The sequence below is a fragment of the Saccoglossus kowalevskii genome, chromosome 14, assembly GCF_978046115.1.
Source record: "Saccoglossus kowalevskii chromosome 14, keSacKowa6.1, whole genome shotgun sequence".
NCBI lineage: Eukaryota > Metazoa > Hemichordata > Enteropneusta > Harrimaniidae > Saccoglossus > Saccoglossus kowalevskii.
Genome location: NC_140654.1, coordinates 3,619,710 through 3,646,438, shown reverse-complemented (window position 1 = coordinate 3,646,438; position 26,729 = coordinate 3,619,710). Strand labels below are relative to the sequence as shown.

Here is a 26,729-nt window from a genome sequence, read left to right as displayed (position 1 = left end):
GTGGACGGCCACCATAGCAAAACTGAAACGTGTCGAGTTCTATATATGAATATTACACTAAAATGACATTATTGAAAACAAAAATTCATAACGACAAATAGTCCGGTTTTATTACTTAATTTATTATACAAATTTTACAAATCTTTCATTTACCGATGACAGCCAAATATTACAGTTTTTCCCTTCAACAAAATTGAACATTAGAACAATATATTTGTAGTAAGTAAGTAATAACTTTATTGATTTCGTATCCTTATTGGGATCTTGAAAATAATACAATAAAGAATGTTGTTTAAATAAACAACAGCTAGCTAAAAAAGTAACAAAATAGAGTAAACAATTAGAAAATTACATCAATAAGTAAAACAGAACAAAAGTAAAAGAAAAAATACAAGAAATGTAAAATTGAGTGATTATTTTGGGGCAGCTGGTGGTTTTTTTCAGTGTAATATCTCTGCGGTTAAAGCAGTTAAAAATGTATGTTAAAGAAAGTTGACTGAGTCACGGTTTATTTTGATCTGATTTTATAAATCACCTAACAGAAGTTAGAGTGTGTAACCTTCACATTCATATAACGAAGCACCAGAAAACATTTTTTCAAAAAAGTGAGTGCTGACGAATCTGTGTTGCTTGCACATCTTTGGTTCTCCACATTCCCCCCCCCCCCCCCACTCAGGATCCATAGGGGGCCGCATGCGCGTTCCCATTTTCTCGGGAAAAGGGGTACTTTTTGACGATCTGTCTCGGGAACATTTTCCCGAGAAAATCGTAGAAAAGGGGGTATTTTTTGCTTGTTTTCCCGAGATTCTCAAAATAGGGGGTGTATTTCAAAACACTTCCCGAGATATACAAAAAAGGGGGGTTTAAAAGGAGTTCTAGACTGAAAAGTTCCCTAGATAGGGGGTGAAATTCATCGGAAAAGCCCGTGAAAGGGGGGTGTTAAATTTTCTTCTTTTCCCTAGATAGGGGGGGGGGGGTCAAAAAAATGAGGGAACAAGCAAGTGGGGGGGTCCACATTTCAGTTGTATTTCAAACACAAAATGCTGAAAAAAACAAGAGACTGAATATTGCAAACTGATCTATAATGAGGTCGCTATTTCGAAAATGTATAATGACAGGTATAAATCGGCCGACCGTCTCAAATTCAGTGACAACAGACATTTCTGCATTGTGGAACCACTGTTCTGAAAATGATAATCCAGCCAGGCGTGAATTAAACTGGTAAAACGAATATGGCTCAAGTAATGAATTGAAGTGAGTAGTAAATTTGCATACGGGGTTAGCTTCCACAAAACTATGGATATTTCCACTTTACCAATATCAAAAAATATAACAAATCGTTAAAAAAACATTCAATTTAGAATGTATGAATCGATGGATCTTGAAAACAAAATCTGCATAAAAATCTTAAACCGCACTGACTAAACAAATGTTCATAAATGATAGTGTATTATCCTCAACAAATACAAATGTGTAATATTTACAATATTTTTCATGTGTGTATTATTTTTCATAAAATATATCCATCTCGGATACTGTCACATCTATCAAATCAGAACTTAAAAAACAACTATAAGCTTGACATGCAGGTGTGAGTGGCGCCCTCGCTGGCCAAATGGCATCAGTTGGATTTGGAACACCGCGGAGGGCGCGACTCATGCGACCTCGTCAGGCCATAGGCTTATGTGCCCTCACAGTCACACAAAACGCACGAATTCTGTTTAATTTTTAAACTACCATAAGTTGATAATAATATATTCTAATACTTCGTGTGGAAGACGTAGTAAAACGGTTTGCTTAATGGTACACTTGGATACACAAAATGTCATTGGATATGGCACTTAAAGCGCGGTGGTCGTCGCGCAGCGCGTGTTCGAATTTCATGTATATAAACAATGTATTTTACACGCATTGTTTTCGTCGCTATGAGTCCCATATCGAACAGGACGCGGCGTGACGACCATTGCCCTTTAAGATAGAAGCCTACTCATTATTTTTGAGAAAGTTGATCATAAATCGCATGACAATGTTCATTGTGTAAAATCATACCCCATCTTAATACCAAGCTGTGTAAAACGTTTTTCTGTTGTTGTTTTTTTTTTGAAAACCTGCGTGTGAACTAAAATATCCTATCATTTAACAATAACAAGACGTGTTTAGTTGTCTGAGATTGTAGCATGGTGGTGGATTTTCATTCATGTAATTGGGACAAAAGCTAGTTATCGGGAAAATTGGTTTACTGACATGTAGATCTGTCCATTCACACTTGGTTTACAGGCATGTAGATCTGTCCATTCACACTTGGTTTACAGGCATGTAGATATGTCCATTCACACTTGGTTTACTGACATGTAGATCTCTCCATTCACACTTGGTTTACTGGCATGTAGATCTCTCCATTGACACTTGGTTTATTGGCATGTAGATCTGTCCATTCACACTTGGTTAACTGACATGTAGATCTGTCCATTCACACTTGGTGTACTGGCATGTAGATCTGTCCATTTACACTTGGTGAACTGGCATGTAGATCTGTCCATTCACACTTGGTTTACTGGCATGTAGATCTGTCCATTCACACTTGGTTTACTGACATGTAGATCTGTCCATTCACACTTGGTTTACTGACATGTAGATCTGTCCATTCACACTTGGTGTACTGACATGTAGATCTCTCCATTCACACTTGGTGTACTGACATGTAGATCTGTCCATTCACACTTGGTTTACTGACATGTAGATCTCTCCATTCACACTTGGTGTACTGACATGTAGATCTGTCCATTCACACTTGGTGTACTGACATGTAGATCTGTCCATTCACACTTGGTTTACTGGCATGTAGATCTGTCCATTCACACTTGGTTTACTGGCATGTAGATCTGTCCATTCACACTTGGTTTACTGGCATGTAGATCTGTCCATTCACACTTGGTGTACTGGCATGTAGATATGTCCATTCACACTTGGTTTACTGGCATGTAGATCTGTCCATTCACACTTGGTTTACTGGCATGTAGATCTGTCCATTCACACTTGGTTTACTGACATGTAGATCTGTCCATTCACACTTGGTGTACTGGCATGTAGATCTGTCCATTCACACTTGGTTTACTGACATGTAGATATGTCCATTCACACTTGGTGTAGTGGCATGTAGATCTGTCCATTCACACTTGGTTTACTGGCATGTAGATCTGTCCATCCACACTTGGTTTACTGGCATGTAGATCTGTCCATTCACACTTGGCGTGCTCGCATGTAGATCTGTCCATTCACACTTGGTTTACTGACATGTAGATATGTCCATTCACACTTGGTGTACTGGCATGTAGATCTGTCCATTCACACTTGGTTTACTGGCATGTAGATCTGTCCATCCACACTTGGTTTACTGGCATGTAGATCTGTCCATTCACACTTGGCGTGCTGGCATGTAGATCTGTCCATTCACACTTGGTGTACTGGCATGTAGATCTGTCCATTCACACTTGGTTTACTGGCATGTAGATCTGTCCATCCACACTTGGTTTACTGGCATGTAGATCTGTCCATTCACACTTGGCGTGCTGGCATGTAGATCTGTCCATTCACACTTGGTTTACTGGCATGTAGATCTGTCCAGTCACACTTGGTTTACTGGCATGTAGATCTGTCCAGTCACACTTGGTTTACTGGCATGAAGATCTGTCCAGTCACACTTGGTGTACTGGCCTGTAGATCTATCCATTTACACATTGGTTTACTGGCCTGTGGATCTGTCCATTCACACTTGGAATTGGCAGCTTTTGAGTCTTCTTTTCAGCGAAGTCATGGTTCTTTGGGAATCGTTCACCCACGCTATGTTGCGTTCCATCAGATACGTCAAATTAATTTATTCCCATAGCAGATATCAGTGTGGTGCCACGGTAGATGGACTTATCGTGCACAGTATCCATGGTAACAACATCACACAGTCTGATTTCCAAATGGGAATGTTGTCGTGTCTATTAAGGGCTCCGTGACGTTATCTACCACGTTGTCAATATTTAAAGTTACGGATGGTGAATGTGTCGAGGACGCGAATGTAGCTGTGGAATAATTACACGAGTAACATGTTAAATATTAATAGAAAATAAGGATTTGATTAAGAATATCATATATTGCATTTTACTCTTCTCGTTGTGAAATTTATTTCATTGAAATAATTGTATTCATCTTATATGTTAATTATTCTGTAATATGATTGCCCAATATGTATTTTATTTATTTATTCATTCATTCACTAAATTATTGGTGATTGACGTCACATACGAGTCATTTACTACAGTACATAGCCATCGTAGGCAGAACAACGGTTGCATAGTGACCGTGTTCATGAACTCAATAGTAACCGTTGCATCCATTAAAGGATGTAGACGATGGGAGTGTTCGTAACTTGTACATGAATGGGTGTGCATCTCGAAGGTGAGTAAAATCTTGTCATACCTTGAAAAGTATTCCCATCTGAGTTGTCTTTATTATGGTTATTATTTTCCGTTGTTTTTTCATTGGTGTTGTTGTTATAGTTATTTCTGCCAACTAGATTTAAAACAAGAAAATTATTTTTTGTAAATACAGTGGCCCCTCGCTAAGTCGCGCCTCGGTAAGTCGCGATTCGGCTAAGTCGCGGGTACTTGGATGGCTCCCAAAATTTCTATTGTTGTTTTGACGCTGTCAGAACTTTTCCCGAAAAACTGAGAGAAATTATCTATGAAGGTGGTTATTTTGACGAACATGATTATAATTGCGATGAAACTGGTTTATTTTGGAAGCTGTTACCGTAGAAGTCGCAAGCAACAGCAAGCGGCCCACATAATATCAGACACAAACAAAATAATCAACGCAATGTTTACAGCAAACATAATCATGATTTTATTCGAATACTGCCTGACACATGTGATGATACATCAATTAACTAAACCGAGGGTTTATATGTGCTTTTTATATGTTTTTCAATGCACGACCTCCCTCTTTCACGATGTCCCTCGGTAAGTCGCGGCCCTCGATAAGTCACGGTTTTTGCTTGGATCCCAACACCCGCGACTTAGCGAGGGGCCACTGTATGTCAAAAAGCTACTAAGCGCAGGTTAATGTCGATTCCAAAATGTGATGTAGTGAGAGGTAGCCAATTAGATGGATTTCGACAACAGACTGCACAGAGAAAGTTTTGAAAATATAACAAATTCCACCGAAAATACTATAGTAAAAAACCAATGTTTATAAAAAGAAATTTCACACACATCTGATTGAGAAAAGCAAAAATGCGTGTGAATGATTTAACTCCTCTTTGACATTATCGTACATATGGTCGCCTCACAACTCTTCTATTGAATTTAATCCAAGGGCGCCCTCTTTGACCACAGTTTTTCCTACTTACGTTTAAATTCTAAAACAACTCCAATAGCACAAGCTACTATCGCCACCACTACAAATAATCCAACCATGAAGAACACCATGTTTCTCCTGTTTTTCCGATACCTATAGCTGGCCGTATCTGTCTCTCTTTTCATTGTTCCTGCCGTTGTGAAACTGTCTATCGCTTCCCAGTCTGGTGGATACGGTACTTGCGTCTTATTGATGGTCTTATTTATGTTATCCCCGTACTTCCAATTCGTAAGACAATAAGAATCTTTTTTTAAAAGTGAAACATTGTGTGTTTTAGTTGGAGAACTCAAATTGTTTATGTCTGAACTTTCCTCGGTAATGTTCGGAGGAAGCCGGATATTAATCGTCGTTTCAGTCTCGTCGTCATTTTTCCTGGAAGCAGAGTCTGGCACGGTTTCTTCGACGGGTTGATTTTCATTTTCATTTGTGCTTTTCTTATCTGACCTGTCTCTCATGGTTTCGTCTTCTACGTTATTATTGTTCTCTCCTGTATCAGGTGTTAAGTTCTGTAATGAAAAAATGACGAGTAAAATAATATAAACTGTTATTTATGCTTGGACCGTTTTGTTGATACTGTACATGGACCGAGCGTTAACTCCCGGGACCTAATTCTTTAAACAAAGCTAGACTTGGAGCATTTGGCTATATATACACTATTCGATAGAATGACCCTCAAATTCCACTTCCATGCATCACCATTGTTAATAATTTTCAAATAAGTATTTTAAAGGCTAAATTAATATCAGAATTATTGAATTTGGATACAACTTTAGTTGCCAACTGTGCACGAGAATCCACACATCGTCACGAACCAAAGTAAGACATCTTGAAATAGCTACATGCAATTTTAGCGAATTTGCATAAATCAGAATCTTAATCTAGTTAAAGCGCCAACAACCTCATTGTGAGAATATTCTTTCTTTTAAAACGACATCTAGAATTAAAATTACGAATTATCTGAATTAACAAAAATATCGTATTAGCTAAAGACATGTTTCACAGTAGTTATATTGTGGCACTGTCTTTTCTAAAGACCATTATTTTAGACTTTGTAACGTTTACTTTAGGTTCCCATTTATCTGTACCCAAATAAAAATTCTTGGCCAATAGGAGTGGAACTGAATAAACCAAATTGCCAACGTACAAAGGAAATAATAATTTCAAATTAATAATAAAACTCCCGCTATATTATGTGACAAAGAATTCTCTGAATCATTGATGAATATTAACAAAATGGGGATAGTATACTACTTTGTTGCACCCTCATCTCACACCTGAAGAAATGTGTAAAGCTACACGGTGACCAAACACAAGTTGTGACATTTTTATACATATATCTCAAAATTGAAAAAGCTTATCAAATATTTAAAAAATACCGTGACGCAATTGTATCTATTAACAAGTGTTTGTAAAATAAATATGTCTGCCTTCTCATTTACTATAGGTTAGTTGGTTTCAGCATGGAGGTAATTAATCTCTAGTAAATGATGTCACTTAAACATTTTATTTATAGTTGGTAAAAGAGTTATTCTCCGGTAATTATTTGCAGATTGTTTACACCCTTTTTTGTGAAATAGGACATAAATCAATTATGTAGAATCTTTAATTAATTTGCTTTATAATTATTTCATTGAGAACCATTGGTAAGGCAAGGCTGTAATTTATAGGCAGATGATCTATCAAAAATGCAGTGCTAGACAATTGCAAAATTTGCATAATTTGAGAGTGTATAATCAATAACACTGCATCCGTTCTTTTTTATCAGAGACATCAAATATTGACACGTCGATCACACCGCGCACAGAAAATTCGCGGGTAGGATAATATATGCCGTATCCGTGGCAACCAATAACTCGTTCGTTTAATGCACAGGCACCATATGCCTCACTGATTCATAAACACAAATGGTACAAATATGTATTGGAAGTAAACGCAGACAATTCATCCCAAATATAGTGTTTTTACTTATACTTCGCACAAAACATAAATAATTCATGACGTAATATTAGATTAAATGTGTGAAGCTGGTAAAATCCGCGTTTCAATGAATCGCTTCATTTTCAAGACTTGATTATTGTACAAATAAATAACGTTCAGTTGATTTCAATAGTGAACACCGGAAACACACTAAACCGAGATGCAGATGGATCAAAAGCTGTCATTATCGTGTCACTGACTGGTTATTGCAATATCCTGAAAAGAAACTGTAAATCGTCTTTAGTTGGTGTAATCGGTGTTCAAATAAGCAAGTAATGAGTTTAATTATCGTCCCTTTAAACCAGGGAATATGTCAAACAACTTTAATGGGCAGCATGATGTCAGTCAAGCTCGAAGTCAAGTAACGAGCGTCCATGACATCGACGCCTGACGCGTGTGACAACTCACTGCAATGGGTGCTACGTGTCCTCATTTCACTTCAGTTTAAACTTTCATTTTGAAACTGTTAATGTACATTCTTTGTCAACTTGTAACCCTTCGGTTGATATTTTAACTTAAATGGAAACATGTTTTCTATGCTTTGTGATTTTATATACTCCTGCGAATATAAATTTGTCAAATTGCATGAAAACAGATAAATCTGTTATTTTGTCACCGTTTTGTGAGATTCTTGTAACGGTTGTCTACAATTATAAAGATTAAAGGTAGCGGGATATTTGGGGTATTTTTTTAAATTAAGGTAGAGATGCAGTTTACCTGACAGGTATTTTAATTAGTTAATTAGGCAACCAAGATGACCTCCTTGTCTACAAAACTATATATTTTCGGAAAGCTTATTGTATGAATTTTAAAATTTTGTAAGTATTTTTTTATGGGCACTGTTGTTTGAAATATGTACATATGTTTACTATGAAGAAAGTGCCGTCTTGAAAACTGTCTTCCAGTTGTCAATTTTGCTGGGCAGCAGCTCAAATTTCACTAATTCAAGTTTATGCATAAATTAACACCTAGGCTAGTTGTCTGTACGATTGTTGTAACACTGTTCAACCAGTCACTGTGGTTCAACCAAAAACAATGTCCCGACGGCGTTTTGAAGATAAACACATTGTCAGTCATTTGTGAAAATTTCAAAACAAAAGGTCAAAGCGTCTAGGAGCTATTTTTTTCAAAGTTCTGGCATGTGCACTAAAAAGAAACTGAGATAAAAACCACTTTCTCTATGTACTGTCATATAAATTTCGTTTAAAATATGTTTTTTTTCTATGAAAAAATGCATGTTTTTACATTCCATAAAAATGGACACGTTTTTATTTACTTATGGTACAATGTAGAAGTACTGCTTCATTGTTATTCATGATATAACTACAACAAGCCCAAATGTGTTATAACTGTGGTCGTCACGCCTTTACTTACACATATAGAATCCTAGACTTGTAAACAATATTGTTTTTGGTGTATAATATGATCCCAGATATCAGTTTACCTGTAGCCAAGTTTCCCGCTATCAATAAAAATGCATAAAATGTCCATATGGTTCACAGTAGAGAAACCGTGACGGTGGTCAGTTCGATAAACTTGAATGTGTCTTGATACAATTTCTATCCGCATCGTGTTCAATTCCCCGTGCCCAGGTGTCACTCTACAAATTGTGTAAAATACATTGTTTACACCATGGGGGTAATCTTTTTTACACGAAATTCGTGCGTGGTACGCAACGACTGTGGCATCGATCACATATTACCGAACAAATAAACAAGATAAGAAGTTACTTTAAAGCGGGAGGGTCTTCACCTACGCAGGCGCGGGAATTGAGTCCCAAGCGACGATAACAACACACACTAAAAACGCAAAGGCTCATGGGTAGGCGCTTGTTTGTAAACCATAACATGCTATAGCCATCTGACGCATGCGCAGGTGACGACTCCCTGCTTTAAATTACAGGTATGTAATTTACAATGATAATAAGGGGCATTTAATACGAATTATTGTTCATCCGGGTACTTATGAATAAGTAGTTAGTTATGTTACACTTGTTTATTTCTAGATGAGTGATCTTTTTAGTAATCATGTTGTTATGATAATATCGGCATGGTGCACCATATGTTACTGTTTAAATTTATTACGTAATCGCATGTGAAAAGAAATTTCTTATGGATGTTTATTTCACTAGAAATTTATTTTTCAATGACCATGGTATTACTAATACGCAGTCACACCCATGGTATTACTAATACGCCGTGGTTCCAATTAACACAAGTTAAATATTATTACGCGCTGGTTTATCGTCGATAACGAGTTCTAACAAAATAACGTAAAAGCCTACGGAACGTTACCTAACGTATTAATACGGACAGCTATAGGTCTGCTTAAGTACGTATTTACTATAATTAGACATAGTCTTTACCTTGCCGTTTATTCTGTGTTATTTGCTTACTATAGGTCTGCTTAGCTGTTTTGCAGAATAAAATTAAAAAGACAAAATATACCAATATAACCATTTTTGACCAGTTCAGACACAAAATCATTGTCGTAAACGGTGAGCAACACTTCGCCTTGAAACTTATAAAGGCTCCATACTTTGAAATAGAGGGGGTGTCGAATAATCAGTTGCTATCACGGAATGTTTCGACAATCAAGAAGTCTCCCGTTTGAATTATTGATTTTGGAATCTACTCTACATGTTAGAAACTTAAACACTACCGAATTTACGGAACTGTTCGGTGATGTCATTGCTAGGCGGATACATTGCGAATATCGTAGCTCTTGCATTTATTACAGTACATATGTTACTTGACATTTCAAAAGCCTCAAACACAATTTTGTTGACAATACAGATGAAACAAAGTGTAAACAAAAATTATTTGAAAATATTCTAATTGTCACTTTCTCCATTTGCGTGTATCAAGAAGAATTCTGCTCACCGTTTACAAGAATTTTTGTCCGATTTGGTGAACACAATTCTTCTCATCTATATTTGTTCGCAATTTACCCGATTGGCACGTTAAAGATTGGGAATACGATATAAGAATAAGTTACTTATTTGAGCTTTTAACCCCATTAACCTTAATTGATGTATGTAGATCGCATCCGATATGGATTCACCTTTCTTTAGAAGTAGCGCCATCTAGCGATGTATCGCTTTCATGGCGACAACAAGACGTAGATGTTGGTCGAAAGCCAAAGCGGCAACTCTGATTGGTTGTGCGGGGGTCAAAAATACACTATTTTGATTATATAACTGCATTGTTAATATGTCATTATAAAACTATTTTCATTAATAGACGATAGCAGATCAATGCAACATGGGCACTGTGAACGGCCTTTCTTTGTCCCATTTACACCACAGATGCGCGTCCGCGACGCAACGAAATATGTATTCAAGACACGATCAGTAACACTTGACCTACATGACCTACATGACCTACATGACCTACATGACCTCTCTAAAAATACAGTAAAAATATGAGCATGTCATTATAACCGCATTAATTGTACGAATATTCACACATACAAATAGAGATAATGAAGATGAGATTCATGTTCAAAAAAAGAAATTTATATTTTTCCACGCGAGAAAAAAGGATCAATAAAATGGTTCATTAAATCAAAATGATTACGACTTGCAAACAAGATTACAATCCATTACTGCTCAGTGTGCATGGCGATCTCAATGAGATGAAGAATGGCTTGAGATTGATTGAATTAAACTTCCTGCATGTCACAATGGGTCACGTTTGTCAATATTCAGATACTGTATGAAAGCCCTATTCTTGTAAAAATTGCACGGTCGGAGCAATTTAACAGTTTGATGTAAATGCACCTACCAGGGTTTCCCGTTACTCACACGCATATCCCATAATGTAACGCGTTAATGACGTCAGGTAGAGATGCGCTCCCACAAAACAGAAATCATGTATCCGTTACTGCCCCATCTAACGGTTATATTGCAGTAAATCACGATGTTTTAACGCCCAGGCTATGAATATGCGATCATGGCTTATACGTACACGTTTTCGACCTGGTTTCGAGGAATAAATATCGTGTCGGGTCGCCGAAAACTGACAGCTGTTATGAGAAGAATTATTGATGGCACGAAATGTCAGAATGAATACTACTGATATATAAGCGATGGTATACTATTGTTTTCATCACAAGACTCTTTATGACATTAGAATGAATTCAAAAACCAAAAGTTGTAGATTCCGATCCGTACAACGTCAAACCCATGCATTATTTTTGTTTAAAGTACCATGAATGTAATCTATTTTCAGATTTACCTCATAAAAAATCATAGTGGATGAAAACAAAAATCAACGGTAAATCAAATGCATTGTTTTGACTGCTAGTATATATATGGCGGGTAAAATCAAAATTCTAACATGGAACTAATTTTTTTTGTAAGCTTTATCACATATGTCTGTATAGAATAACGCGCTGTACACCATGACAACCTCGGACTAGTAATATTACTCGTCTGAGATAAAAACGATATTAAACTATCGTGAAAATCTACCCAGCACTCATTTTACTAGTTCAGAAATCCTCCGGAGAAATACATAACCAATAATGATGGTTTTAAACTCAGCTGTAGCATTAAGGAGCTTTAGAAGCGTCTGACTATTATTTGTATAACGAGGCTAACCACTAAATGAATCATAGTGTATGAGAAACGAGAGTATCCAAGTAAAGCACCGTCAAACTAGAAGCCTGAGTAAATGTCACGTGAACAAATGGCCGGCCCTAGTGAGTACCCATATTATTATGATACGTGTAACATTTCCTTACCTTCTACCATTTGCCCTGGTCAATCGCCTTCAAAAGAAAGTTCTCTGTGTGTAGCGCACAGAACAGTGTACGTACAGTGACTGACTACAGAACAGTGTGCGTACAGTGATTGACAACAGAACACTGTACGTAAAGTGACTGACTTTTGTTGGGTTTGAAAATTGGTATTATTTTGTTTATTTTATGTAAAAAAGATTAAGTACGCGATTGTTAAAGGATTATAACTAGTATATTTGTATAGTTCAATTCTCGAATACCAGATGTTGGCATAACGATACAGATGGATTTGTTTTTGATTAAGCCTAAACGTATGTCAGGGTGTTAATTCGTGATCTGAAGGCTGTGACATTGATAATATCAGATATATCGAACCAGGGTCGGGGCTTACTGTGACATTGATATTATCAGATATATCGGACCAGGGTCTGGGCTTACTGTAACATTGATATTATCAGATATATCGGACCAGAGTCTGGGCTTACTGTGACATTGATATTATCAGATATATCGGACCAGGGTCTGGGCTTACTGTGACATTGATATTATCAGATATATCGGACCAGGGTCTGGGCTTACTGTGACATTGATATTATCAGATATATCGGACCAGAGTCAGGGCTTACTGTGACATTGATATTATCAGATATATCGGACCAGGGTCTGGGCTTACTGTGATATTGATATTATCAGATATATCGGACCAGAGTCTGGGCTTACTGTGACATTGATAATATCAGATATATCGGACCAGAGTCTGGGCTTAGTGTGACATTGATAATATCAGATATATCGGACCAGAGTCTGGGCTTACTGTGACATTGGTATTATCAGATATATCGAACCAGAGTCTGGGCTTACTGTGACATTGATATTATTAGATATATCGGACCAGGGTCTGGGCTTACTGTGATATTGATAATATCAGATATATCGGACCTGAGTCTGGGCTTACTGTGACATTGATATTATCAGATATATCGGATTAGAGTCTTGGCTTACTGTGACATTGATATTATCAGATATATCGGACCAGGATCTGGGCTTACTGTGACATTGATATTATCAGATATATCGGACCAGGGTCTGGGCTTACTGTGACATTGATATTATCAGATATATCGGACCAGGGTCTGGGCTTACTGTGATATTGATAATATCAGATATATCGGACCAGAGTCTGGGCTTACTGTGACATTGATATTATCAGATATATCGGATTAGAGTCTGGGCTTACTGTGACATTGATATTATCAGATATATCGGACCAGGGTCTGGGCTTACTGTGACATTGATATTATCAGATATATCGAACCAGGGTCTGGGCTTACTGTGATATTGATATTATCAGATATATCGGACCAGGGTCTGGGCTTACTGTGATATTGATAATATCAGATATATCGGACCAGAGTCTGGGCTTACTGTGACATTGATAATATCAGATATATCGGACCAGAGTCTGGGCTTACTGTGACATTGGTATTATCAGATATATCGGACCAGGGTCTGGGCTTACTGTGACATTGATATTATCAGATATATCGGATTAGAGTCTGGGCTTACTGTGACATTGATATTATCAGATATATCGGACCAGGGTCTGGGCTTACTGTGATATTGATAATATCAGATATATCGGACCAGAGTCTGGGCTTACTGTGATATTGATATTATCAGATATATCGGACCAGGGACTGGGCTTACTGTGACATTGATATTATCAGATATATCGGACCAGAGTCTGGGCTTACTGTGACATTGATATTATCAGATATATCGGACTAGGGTCTGGGCTTACTGTGATATTGATAATATCAGATATATCGAACCAGGGTCTGGGCTTACTGTGACATTGATATTATCAGATATATCGGACCAGGGTCTGGGCTTACTGTGACATTGATATTGTCAGATATATCGGACCAGAGTCTGGGCTTACTGTGACATTGATATTATCAGATATATCGGACCAGGATCTAGGCTTACTGTGATATTGATATTATCAGATATATCGGACCAGAGTCTGGGCTTACTGTGACATTGATAATATCAGATATATCGGACCAGAGTCTGGGCTTACTGTGACATTGATAATATCAGATATATCGGACCAGATTCTGAGCTTACTGTGACATTGGTATTATCAGATATATCGAACCAGAGTCTGGGCTTACTGTGACATTGATATTATTAGATATATCGGACCAGGGTCTGGGCTTACTGTGATATTGATAATATCAGATATATCGGACCAGAGTCTGGGCTTACTGTGACATTGATATTATCAGATATATCGGATTAGAGTCTGGGCTTACTGTGACATTGATATTATCAGATATATCGGACCAGGGTCTGGGCTTACTGTGACATTGATATTATCAGATATATCGAACCAGGGTCTGGGCTTACTGTGATATTGATAATATCAGATATATCGGACCAGAGTCTGGGCTTACTGTGACATTGATATTATCAGATATATCGGATTAGAGTCTGGGCTTACTGTGACATTGATAATATCAGATATATCGGACCAGAGTCTGGGCTTACTGTGACATTGGTATTATCAGATATATCGGACCAGAATCTGGGCTTACTGTGACATTGATATTATCAGATATATCGGATTAGAGTCTGGGCTTACTGTGACATTGATATTATCAGATATATCGGACCATGGTCTGGGCTTACTGTGACATTGACATTATCAGATATATCGGACCAGAGTCTGGGCTTACTGTGATATTGATATTATAAGATATATCGAACCAGGGTCTGGGCTTACTGTGACATTGATATTATCAGATATATCGGATTAGAATCTGGGCTTACTGTGACATTGATATTATCAGATATATCGGACCAGGGTCTGGGCTTACTGTGACATTGATATTATCAGATATATCGGACCAGAGTCTGGGCTTTCGGTGATACTGATATTATAAGATATATCGAACCAGGGTCTGGGCTTACTGTGACATTGATATTATCAGATATATCGGGTTAGAGTCTGAGCTTACTGTGACATTGATATTATCAGATATATTGGACCAGGGTCTGGGCTTACTACGACATTGATATTATCAGATATATCGGACCAGGGTCTGGGCTTACTGTGATACTGATATTATAAGATATATCGAACCAGGGTCTGGGCTTACTGTGACATTGATAATATCAGATATATCGGACCAGGGTCTGGGCTTGCTGTGACATTGGTATTATCAGATATATAGGACCAGGGTCTGGGCTTACTGTGATATTGATATTATCAGATATATCGAACCAGGGTCTGGGCTTACTGTGACATTGATATTATCTGATATATCGGACCAGGGACTGGGCTTACTGTGACATTGATATTATCAGATATATCGGACCAGAGTCTGGGCTTACTGTGATATTGATATTATCAGATATATCGGACCAGAGTCTGGGCTTACTGTGACATTGATATTATCAGATATATCGGACCAGGGTCTGGGCTTACTGTGATATTGATATTATCAAATACATCGGACCAGAGTCTGGGCTTACATACACATCAGCCTGCATGGACAGCTCACAGATTTGCAGAGGGGGGAATCATAACACTTTAATAATTCAGAACTTGAGTGACATTTGTAACCTGTAAAATAAAATGCAATCTTTTCTCTATAGTGCCAATGCTAGATTTAGGTAAGTACCACAAATAACATTGAAAACCATTGGGCTGGGATGAGATCATGTTCAGGGAATAATGATCGCCGCATTACAGCGGTTTTATATCAAGGTGTTGTGAACACATGGCAACCATTCTTTTCGATTATCTCCATGGTGATCAATTTTAATGTGAGTTTCTGAAAGCAACTTACTAACGTTCGATTCTGTCGCTATGCGTTGTCATGAAGGTATTAGGGGGTTCATATCAATACGTCAATGTATGGTCAAAGCGTAAGAGGCAGAAAGTCAGAGAGAAAATAGTTCGCGTTGAGACGGGCTTAACAACAAATAATTGATGATCAATTTTATATTTGTGATCGAGCAAAAAAATTTTGTTGTAAAATCCCGACCCCGCAAAGTCACATTAGTTGTAGAGAAGGTATTTATAGCCAACGCTGAGAGAACTGGTACATGAATACAACCCCTACACAAGGTAATACACATTTATTTGATTAGAACTGTTTTAGTGACTTTAACCACAATGTCTTGAGGGACTGTGCTTTAACCCCGGTGTGACGAGTAACCATGCTTTAACTGTGTATTCTTTAGTGAATATTGTGTCCACATGATGTACGCAAAACTAGAAATAAACATTCGATTTGGACATAAGATACAGAAGACACGCACTTTATTCTGGATCCCTCTTGGTTGTCAGATATAAATCTAAACTAAACTCCCTTCGTCTGGGTTCCACAGAAGAGCTGGCGAAACTCTTGCACCTAACAAATTTGACTCTAGTATTTTATAACTAAAATTATGTAACATTACCACAGATAGTTTGATAGTTGAATGAATTAAATGCGTTATGGGACCTATGTGATTTTACAATGACGATCCAAGGTTTTCGTAAAAAGGAATTCTTAGTCAGTCCTAAATGTTGCTAGGGTAGAGGTAAGCTGTTCGCCAAGTGATATATGGAGTCAGTCCTAAATGTTGCCGGTGTAGTGGTAAGCTGTTCGCCATGTGATATATGGAGTCAGTCCTAAATGTTGCCAGGGTAGTGGTAAGCTGTTCGCCATGTGATATATGGATTCAGTCCTAAATGTTGCCAGGGTAGTGGTACGCTGTTCGCCATGTGATATATGGAGTCAGTCCTAAATGTTGCCGGTTGTCGGAGTAATTTCTGAATCATTTATCTGTGAAGCATTGTAATTGAAACATGCAATATTTGTTAATCGCTTTATTCATTTCGTTTTATACAAGTTCAATAATACTGTATTCTGACTTATACATTGTTGCAAAATACGGATTCTGAAGTGAGACGACGACATGAATGCGAACGTGGTAGAAACCACCGCAGTGTGTTCTTTTGTTTCAATTTTTATATTCATCCAATTAGAAGTTTTCCCACTAATTTTCTTACACGGTCAAGAGTTTATCGATGTATATCAAGGGCATACGGCCAATTCTGTATCATTCTTACAATTTGTGTTATATCGTTGATATCCAGTTGTAAGTCTCCGGATTGCCAGCGGGTTTTCCGTTAGTGAATAAATTCTGAGTTTTACATTTAAGTCGTTCCTCTGTGGTGATTGGTGCTGATTGTGTAGCAGATAATTTTGCATACTATATTTCGTTACATTTCCATATTCGCAACGTATCGTCCCCCACACCGGTGTAGTGGTACGCTGTTCACCATGTGATATATGGAGTCAGTCCTAAATGTTGCCAGGGTAGTGGTACGCTGTTCGCCATGTGATATATGGATTCAGTCCTAAATGTTGCCAGGGTAGTGGTACGCTGTTCGCCATGTGATATATGGAGTCAGTCCTAAATGTTGCCAGGGTAGTGGTAAGCTGTTCGCCATGTGATATATGGATTCAGTCCTAAATGTTGCCGGTGTAGTGGTACGCTGTTCGCCATGTGATATATGGAGTCAGTCCTAAATGTTGCCAGGGTAGTGGTAAGCTGTTCGCCATGTGATATATGGATTCAGTTCTAAATGTTGCCAGGGTAGTGGTACGCTATTCGCCATGTGATATATGGAGTCAGTCCCAAATGTTGCCAGGGTAGTGGTAAGCTGTTCGCCATGTGATATATGGAGTCAGTCCTAAATGTTGCCAGGGTAGAGGTAAGCTGTTCGCCATGTGATATATGGATTCAGTCCTAAATGTTGCCGGTGTAGTGGTACGCTGTTCGCCATGTGATATATGGGTTCAGTCCTAAATGTTGCCAGGGTAGTGGTAAGCTGTTCGCCATGTGATATATGGATTCAGTCCTAAATGTTGCCGGTGTAGTGGTACGCTGTTCGCCATGTGATATATGGAGTCAGTCCTAAATGTTGCCAGGGTAGTGGTAAGCTGTTCGCCATGTGATATATGGATTCAGTCCTAAATGTTGCCGGTGTAGTGGTACGCTGTTCGTCATGTGATATATGGATTCAGTCCTAAATGTTGCCAGGGTAGAGGTAAGCTGTTCGCCATGTGATATATGGATTCAGTCCTAAATGTTGCCAGGGTAGAGATAAGCTGTTCGCCATGTGATATATGGATTCAGTTCTAAATGTTGCCGGTGTAGTGGTATGCTGTTCGCCATGTGATACATGGATTCAGTCCTAAATGTTGCCAGGGTAGTGGTAAGCTGTTCGCCATGTGATATAGGGAGTCAGTCCTAAATGTTGTCAGGGTAGTGGTAAGCTGTTTGCCATGTGATATATGGAGTCAGTCCTAAATGTTGCCAGGGTAAAGGTACGCTGTTCGCCATGTAATATATGGATTCAGTCCTAAATGTTGCCAGGGTAGTGGTACGCTGTTCGCCATGTGATATATGGAGTCAGTCCCAAATGTTGCCAGGGTAGTGGTAAGCTGTTCGCCATGTGATATATGGATTCAGTCCTAAATGTTGCCAGGGTAGTGGTAAGCTGTTCGCCATGTGATATATGGATTCAGTCCTAAATGTTGCCGGTGTAGTGGTACGCTGTTCGCCATGTGATATATGGAGTCAGTCCTAAATGTTGCCAGGGTAGTGGTAAGCTGTTCGCCATGTGATATATGGATTCAGTCCTAAATGTTGCCGGTGTAGTGGTACGCTGTTCGCCATGTGATATATGGAGTCAGTCCTAAATGTTGCCAGGGTAGTGGTAAGCTGTTCGCCATGTGATACATGGAGTCAGTCCTAAATATTGCCGGTGTAGTGGTATGCTGTTCGCCAGGTGATATATGGAGTCAGTCCTAAATGTTGCCAGGGTAGTGGTACGCTGTTCGCCATGTGATATATGGAGTCAGTCCTAAATGTTGCCAGGGTAGTGGTAAGCTGTTCGCCATGTGATACATGGAGTCAGTCCTAAATGTTGCCGGTGTAGTGGTACGCTGTTCGCCATGCGATATATGGAGTCAGTCCTAAATGTTGCCAGGGTAGTGGTAAGCTGTTCGCCATGTGATATATGGAGTCAGTCCTAAATGTTGCCGGTGTAGTGGTACGCTGTTCGCCATGTGATATATGAAGTCAGTCCTAAATGTTTCCAGGGTAGTGGTACGCTGTTCGCCATGTGATATATGGATTCAGTCCTAAATGTTGCCAGGGTAGTGGTAATCTGTTCGCCATGTGATATATGGAGTCAGTCCTAAATGTTGCCAGGGTAGTGGTAAGCTGTTCGCCATGTGATATATGGAGTCAGTCCTAAATGTTGCCAGGGTAGTGGTAAGCTGTTCGCCATGTGATATATGGAGTCAGTCCTAAATGTTGTCAGGGTAGTGGTAAGCTGTTCGCCATGTGATATATGGAGTCAGTCCTAAATGTTGCCAGGGTAGTGGTAAGCTGTTCGCCATGTGATATATGGAGTCAGTCCTAAATGTTGCCAGGGTAGTGGTAAGCTGTTCGCCATGTGATATATGGAGTCAGTCCTAAATGTTGCCAGGGTAATGGTAAGCTGTTCGCCATGTGATATATGGAGTCAGTCCTAAATGTTGCCAGGGTAGTGGTACGCTGTTCGCCATGTGATATATGGAGTCAGTCCTAAATGTTGCCAGGGTAGTGGTACGCTGTTCGCCATGTGATATATGGAGTCAGTCCTAAATGTTGCCAGGGTAGTGGTAAGCTGTTCGCCATGTGATATATGGAGTCAGTCCTAAATGTTGCCAGGGTAGTGGTAAGCTGTTCGCCATGTGATATATGGAGTCAGTCCTAAATGTTGCCAGGGTAGTGGTAAGCTGTTCGCCATGTGATATATGGAGTCAGTCCTAAATGTTGCCAGGGTAGTGGTAAGCTGTTCGCCATGTGATATATGGAGTCAGTCCTAAATGTTGCCAGGGTAGTGGTAAGCTGTTCGCCATGTGATATATGGATTCAGTCCTAAATGTTGCCAGGGTAGTGGTACGCTGTTCGCCATGTGATATACGAGCGAAATATACATGCTGGTACCTATAAATGGCAGTGTATCAACTATAGTACGACGATACTAAATATAACTGATCATGGAGATAAAAGGATAGACGCAAGTTTACGCTCTCCTACGAAAGTAAAAACAAACTGGCGCATGGAAAAACAAATAAGTATTTGTGAACTTAAAGCGTCACCTAGAAACGACGTTTTATGAAATCGTGCTGAATGTGAACTTCTTTAGGATGCCACTATATACTAGTACTTATATGCCTCCAAAATTCGCGCCCTCAAACGACGAAGCGCTTCTGTGACGTAAATGGGTGTAATGGACGATGACTACGGCGTCCATATTGTTTTGATCTGTTGACATCCGTCAATAAAATATTACAACATGGGTATGAAGTGAATATTTTTGCCATACATTTAAAAATTCTGCAGGGCATTGACCCGTTTTATCTCAGGCCAAGGACATGTTGGATATTTGGGTCTATCTGTATATGACAGACTAGACTCAGGCAATTTATAATTAGAATTGTGATAATTCTGTGTATACAAAGCACAGAGATATCGGTTATCATATATACATAGAAAATGGATTTTCTGAAGGAGTTGTGCTTCATGATACCAATACTACGTTACGGTACGAGAGGCGGCCATTGTAGAAGAAGGCGTACAACCACTACAAGGCCATGGACAAATATTTGTGTTCGGTTAACTCAGTACGATTTTTTTTCCATGGACAATTCTAACAATAAATACAAATCCACGCGCCATCAGTCGATTATGAAGAACAAATGGGTCAGAAACTGACTTATTTAATTCGTGTATGCTGAAATTGACGAAAAATTAATCACCCCAACAGAAATAATGGTAACTATTATAACATGAGCAGCATGGAGAACTTTATTAGACTGGGTTTCCAGTCGGAGGATACGTCTACTTCACTGCTGTCCCCATCCCGTTAATGGCTACCAACAGTGGGAACGACGCAAGCAGACTCGACTCGTTGATGAGGAGACTTTCGTAAGAGCAGCTGTCAGCAACTGGTGACGTCAAACTTGAAACAATCGCACCCGTATATCATTTCATGTTTCCGAAAAACAAGATGCCTTCAAAGTTCTAAAAACTTATATAGGAATTTTCATATGCAAATTAACCAAATATCAGCGACTTGCATCTATGAATTATATTTCGCTTTGATATCCACTGAAAATGTCTGTATCGCATCAAAGTATATCCACGTGTCATTGTCAGGTGTAGTACGTCATATCCCACTCACTTCAGTATTGACCAATGTAGTTAATATCTGAGAAGTATTTAAAGCATTGTTCTATAGACCCTACAATTGTATGACAAATACTAGTAGCTGATGAAATCCAGCCAAACTTCTAGATATCAACAGTACAAACAGTCTTCGTATGCATGTAAGCTATAACAATTTTGCTTTTCGTGACATAGACAATTGATTTTATACATAACGGACTTGCATATCAGGTGTCACATGCCGTAGTTTACAAACAATTCAAATTCATTACGAAGAAAGCAGTCGTGAACACTAACACTAAACAAAAGAAATGTACACAAATCGGTCAGCTAAATCGATATACAGACCATGTGAACCGTGCCACACAAATACCACCGATATTTGCGTTTCAAACAGGAGTCAATCAGATTGTTCGTAACCATACAGTTGTAGTGATGAGTTTTGTTCGAAGTCAGTGGGTTCCATGCAACGCATTCCATATATATTGTTTGTTTGCACACTGACCACTTTTCTGCATGATACTCAAACTGTATTTTTGATGCCGCGAGTCCAGTAAAACGAGAATAAATTAATGACGGAATAAAAGAAATGACGGCGACATGCACCGTGTGACGGGAAATAATCAAATTCAGGCCTTATTAGTATTCAACCAACATAATGTTCAGTCAGTATTCAAACATGATGTCAATCTAAATCAGTTCGACATCTTTCTGGGGTTGCTAGCAGGGCAGCTTTTACATATCCCTTTAGTGTTAATTACAACAGTTGCCTCTAAGGTCATACGCGGGCATTCCACCTATTAAATATGCGCAAGCAGTTTGTCACATTTGTTTCGTTTCAAAAGTTGTTTGTAAAAAAAATTTCTGCCCCCCCCCCCGTTACTTTTGCTGGTGTGACAACATAACAAACATACACAAATGAGGCATGTTAATGTATATTTTCTCCATAACGGAAACATTTTACTCATGCAGCTGAAACAAATAGTCAAGTCTAAATAATTGTGTCGAAACAAATAAAATAAACTCATTTTTGATTTGTATACCAAAGAAATTACCAGTATGTGTGACTTTTAGAGATCATGACCAGTATGAAATCTTCTTTGAAGAAAAAACTGTAAAAAGAACAATGTCGGGACTATTCCATGTTTCATGATTATTTCATAAAAATGAGGGGGTACTTTGTGAACAACATTATACTATACCATTTCGGATAATCCATGGATGTGGTTTACGGTTAATTAGTAAATATTTAAATACCATTTAGGAAATTAATGGCAGTTAAACCCCGTTCAACCAATCACAACAACTGTTACTTGTGCGGATGACAATAATTTAGAAATAGCGAAGAATTGGAGGTTTGTTTGTTTGTTTGTTTGTTTGGTAATCATTTTTCTGTAGCTATTTACACAATATAACTGACAGAAATACCATTCACAATACAAGTTTTAAAATACGATCACAAATTTACACTAAAGAAAACTTGTGGTCATTTTCTCGGCATGACACGGCTACATACACACATTCATCTGTTGTTGTTTTAAATGATACTTATGACACATTTTACCCAATATACATAATTTATCACAACATTGCCTGACAACAGAAAGTTTTATTTGCCAGGCGATGCAGGCACTTATACTGAGTCGTTGTCATGCACACCTCGTGAACATTTCTGACAGGGATGGCAGAAATCGGATTACTAGCGAAAGCACGAGTCAAAACGAATTATGTACAGTGTGATTTATGTGGTGTTGATATGTTTACACATTGTGGAGGGTGGCTGAGGCTCAACGCAAACTATAATTTATTTGATTCTAATATTATTTAAATCGTATTATTTACAGTAACCTCTAGATCATTTAAATCGTGACAACCTAACGTGCACGTCCCGGCGGAGCAGAAGACATATTTAAAAGTGGTGGACGAAAACACGACATATTAAAAAACGGGCTGTGTATATTAAAATATTCAATATTCGGTCAAAAATGTACATTTTTTCCGAAACCATGATGATTTTTATCTCCATGATAGACAAATATCAGAGTTGCCGTGGGGGGGGGGGGGGGGGCGAAGAACTGTTCTAGTACACTTGGAAATGCAAAAAGAAAGATATTCCGCTTGCTTGAAAAATCTATATATCCAACCGCAGCCGAAATAATAGATCGCCTATACCTACTTGCGCCATATCATACACACTGGTAACACTGGTAATCTACTAGCTGTACGAATATGACCTTTGAACCCCGATCGTATCCCGTCGCATCACTCGGCTCATTACCACACACTGAGTAACACTGTACTATTAATAATTTGAGTACGGAAAGTATACCGTTAGCGTGACAAGTAGAAATTTCATTACACCATATTTTTCAGTTTGGAACAGTTTCAAATCGTGTAGTTCCTGGTTTAGTCTTGTACACATTTGAACAGGCTGAAAGCGTAATTGATATATTAACGCGAAACACACGCCGGTCCAAACAATCGCGACTATTTACACTTAATTTTACCCGACCAGCAACAAAAGGCAGGCCGGTGACTATTAATTTCACTTTGGGAATTCAGTACCTGGCAAGTATTGAACCATCGCCTGCACGAATGATTCATACTACCGTGCGACATGTTCATAGTACCAGTGCCCCACCCAAATTAAATCCGCATAGAAATTCGCCAAAAATATATCATTACTTTGCCATCACGTGGTATTATCTGCATTGGGTTACTAGTATTTACAGCGGCCGTGTGGCTAATTTTACTTCGGGTTGATTGCAATCGCTGGGAGAAGTCACAGGCGACCACGAAACCTCGTGTCCATGGATGATACATACATGTTACGTAAACGAAACTAAAAATATGTAGTTGAAATGGCAGACTGCAGTTGTTCGCCCTATTAGGCGATCCTCGCGGGTTGTAAGTTATTACCGGGTCGACAATGAACATTTAGAACTACTATACTAAATTGACGTTTTCCTCCAATAAGTATACAATGCAATTTCTACACAGCTGTTTCCGATAATTGTTGATGTCGTATTGTTATTATTATATAAACGAGTTAGAAAGCAATATGACTATATGTGGAAGGTATGGCGGTATATCGGTGTATGTATTGGCTGATTTCATCCATCACTCTTAGCGTGGACTCGTAGCAACGAAGGTGAAAAATGAATGCGACAATCAACAGAAACCAAAATGCGACAATCAACAGAAACCAAAACCTCAAATACATGTATACTCAAATCGTGAACGTTTATATTGACTTTCAGGCAACATACTAAAAACGTTGCAAATGCAATTGAAATTGACTCGTTAATTTAACGATAAAATAAATGAGGACAAATAAACGGGTTATTATATTATGAAGTCCGCTTGTCGGGTGACATGTGTCAGCGATATATGCTGCTTCATCAAATCGTCTATTAAGTACACAGTTTGCCAGGTTTAGCGCTGTGGTTCATGATTTACGCATCTATAAAGCCGATCGAAAAGTCGAATTAAAGAGTTCGAATTTCATTGGCTGTATATATTTATATATATGCTGTTATTATTCACAACACTTAGAGTGGCAGTGCGACGGGTGCATTATTTTAACGTTTCGCGAATTTCTGCTTTTGAAACAGTAATTTTATAAACGTGCATGAAAAGTAATTTACTCACCGAGGTGTCATCTGCGGTTAAAGCCATCGGTCATAGCACCTGGATGTATGCCTGTCGTGGGCGTTAAAACTGGCCAGCCTTCGTACTGTTGTGTGATATCGTGTCACTGTTTAAAATGGAAAGTACTATTTGCATATCAATAGGTCGACGTGTATTCGCGATATGTATGGCATACAGAAACAACGCATGCGTAGTTGGTTTTTAGTCGCTGCTGGTGTTACCCGAGAATCAAATTATGCTGGCAGCCAATATTCAGTCCCGGACCACTGACTGCATATGGAATATAACACCATTCTTTTTTTCATTTTTTTTTGTTAGTAGAAGCACAGTCCCTGTGGTAGAAGCGAAGTAGAAAAGCTTGAATAATTCTGAGCCCCCACCCACCCCATCCAAACAAAAACAGGCACAAAACGGTTCCTTCGATTTCGTCGGCGTCATCATGGTAATCATCAGACAGGCAGTGGTCCACTCACGGTGGTAAAATTTACAACTTTTTCTCCAAGTTGACATTCACAGAACACTCGTCGTTTTATTCTCTAATCACGTGTAAATCCGTCGATTTATAATGATTGGCATCTCTGATATTGGAATTCAATGTTGTGTTAACTCACCGTTCTAAGCGTAGTACATGCATATGGTGAATTTCTACTCGACCCAGCTGTAGATCAATACAATATGTTAACAATTACAAAGACCATATAATGGAATTCTCTATGTACTTTTAATGGTTGACGTATAATAAATATTGACATGTGATTGAGAGTCAATCAGTCAATTAATAAATCAATCAATAAATCATTTAGATCACATTTCTGATTATATTTCATTGTGTTTTGGATAAATAAATATTTATTTATTTATTTATTTATTTATTTATTTATTTATTTATTTATTTATTTATTTATTTATTTATTTATTTATTTATTTATTTATTTATTTATTTATTTATTTATGTGTATTTATTTATTTATGTGTATGCAATTTTCGAGGTGCACATGGGCATGTGTTTGTTTGGCGTATGACGTATTATCTACATTTATGGTAAGGATAAACTACGGTGATATGGACTTACCATCATACAGTAACCGGCACACTCTGTTGCTTTGACTCAGAATATTGTAGTTATACCATTGTATACCATTGTTCACTCATTGTACGTGACGATAGTTCGTTCGTCACACTGACCCTGGGAAAGCAACAGGTGTCTTTAATCAGAGACTGAATAAATCACAACACCATATATAAAGCCAAAGTAAGTATTCATTTACCTGTAATTCAATGCACAGAAGTAGGATTTCATTGTGTTCATTAAAAGTATCTGGAATAAAAAGATGTAGATCTTTTTTACCTAATTTGTCAGATTTAGATGTATTCGTGTTCCTCGCAATTCTTTCCTTTAATATAAATTCGTTTCATTTTGTTATTGTGTGCCTTTAGTGTGGCCAAGCTTAATTACCCTGCGTTGAATCTGGTCATTCATATGCATGATATTAATTATTTTGGACACTTATTATGACGCAATTTTCGTGTTGCATTGTGGGATATACATGTGTGGGTATCAAAGTTTTCAGTGAATGAGTGCGCTGTGTGCGTCCCTTGAATCTGTTGATATGTTTAAGGACGAATCATGATAATGTTCTTCTTACGTTCACGTACCTATTTAT

At 38.2% G+C, this 26,729-nt stretch overlaps 1 protein-coding gene across 1 annotated transcript; it reads right to left on the bottom strand.

Moving 5' to 3' along the window:
- Positions 1-3,948: 3,948 nt before the first annotated feature.
- On the bottom strand, positions 3,949-25,182 carry LOC102800825 (uncharacterized). Its single transcript, XM_085508224.1, has 4 exons — positions 25,066-25,182; positions 5,399-5,912; positions 4,468-4,560; positions 3,949-4,070 (listed from the first exon to the last, which is right to left on the bottom strand). Exons 1-4 carry the CDS (start codon positions 25,090-25,092, stop codon positions 3,949-3,951), a joined length of 756 nt encoding a protein of 251 aa, XP_085364350.1. The 5' UTR covers positions 25,093-25,182.
- Between the last annotated feature and the right edge of the window lie 1,547 nt (positions 25,183-26,729).

What these genes read in the sequence shown, in the direction of transcription:
- LOC102800825 (XM_085508224.1), bottom strand. Translation starts at nt 25,092, where the DNA reads ATGGCTTTAACCGCAGATGACACCTCG. An exon ending in TAACCGCAGATGACACCTCG is followed by an intron (nt 5,913 to 25,065) that starts GTGAGTAAATTA and finishes TTTTCATTACAG; the next exon opens with AACTTAACACCTGATACAGG. An exon ending in AGTTGTTTTAGAATTTAAAC is followed by an intron (nt 4,561 to 5,398) that starts GTAAGTAGGAAA and finishes TTTTAAATCTAG; the next exon opens with TTGGCAGAAATAACTATAAC.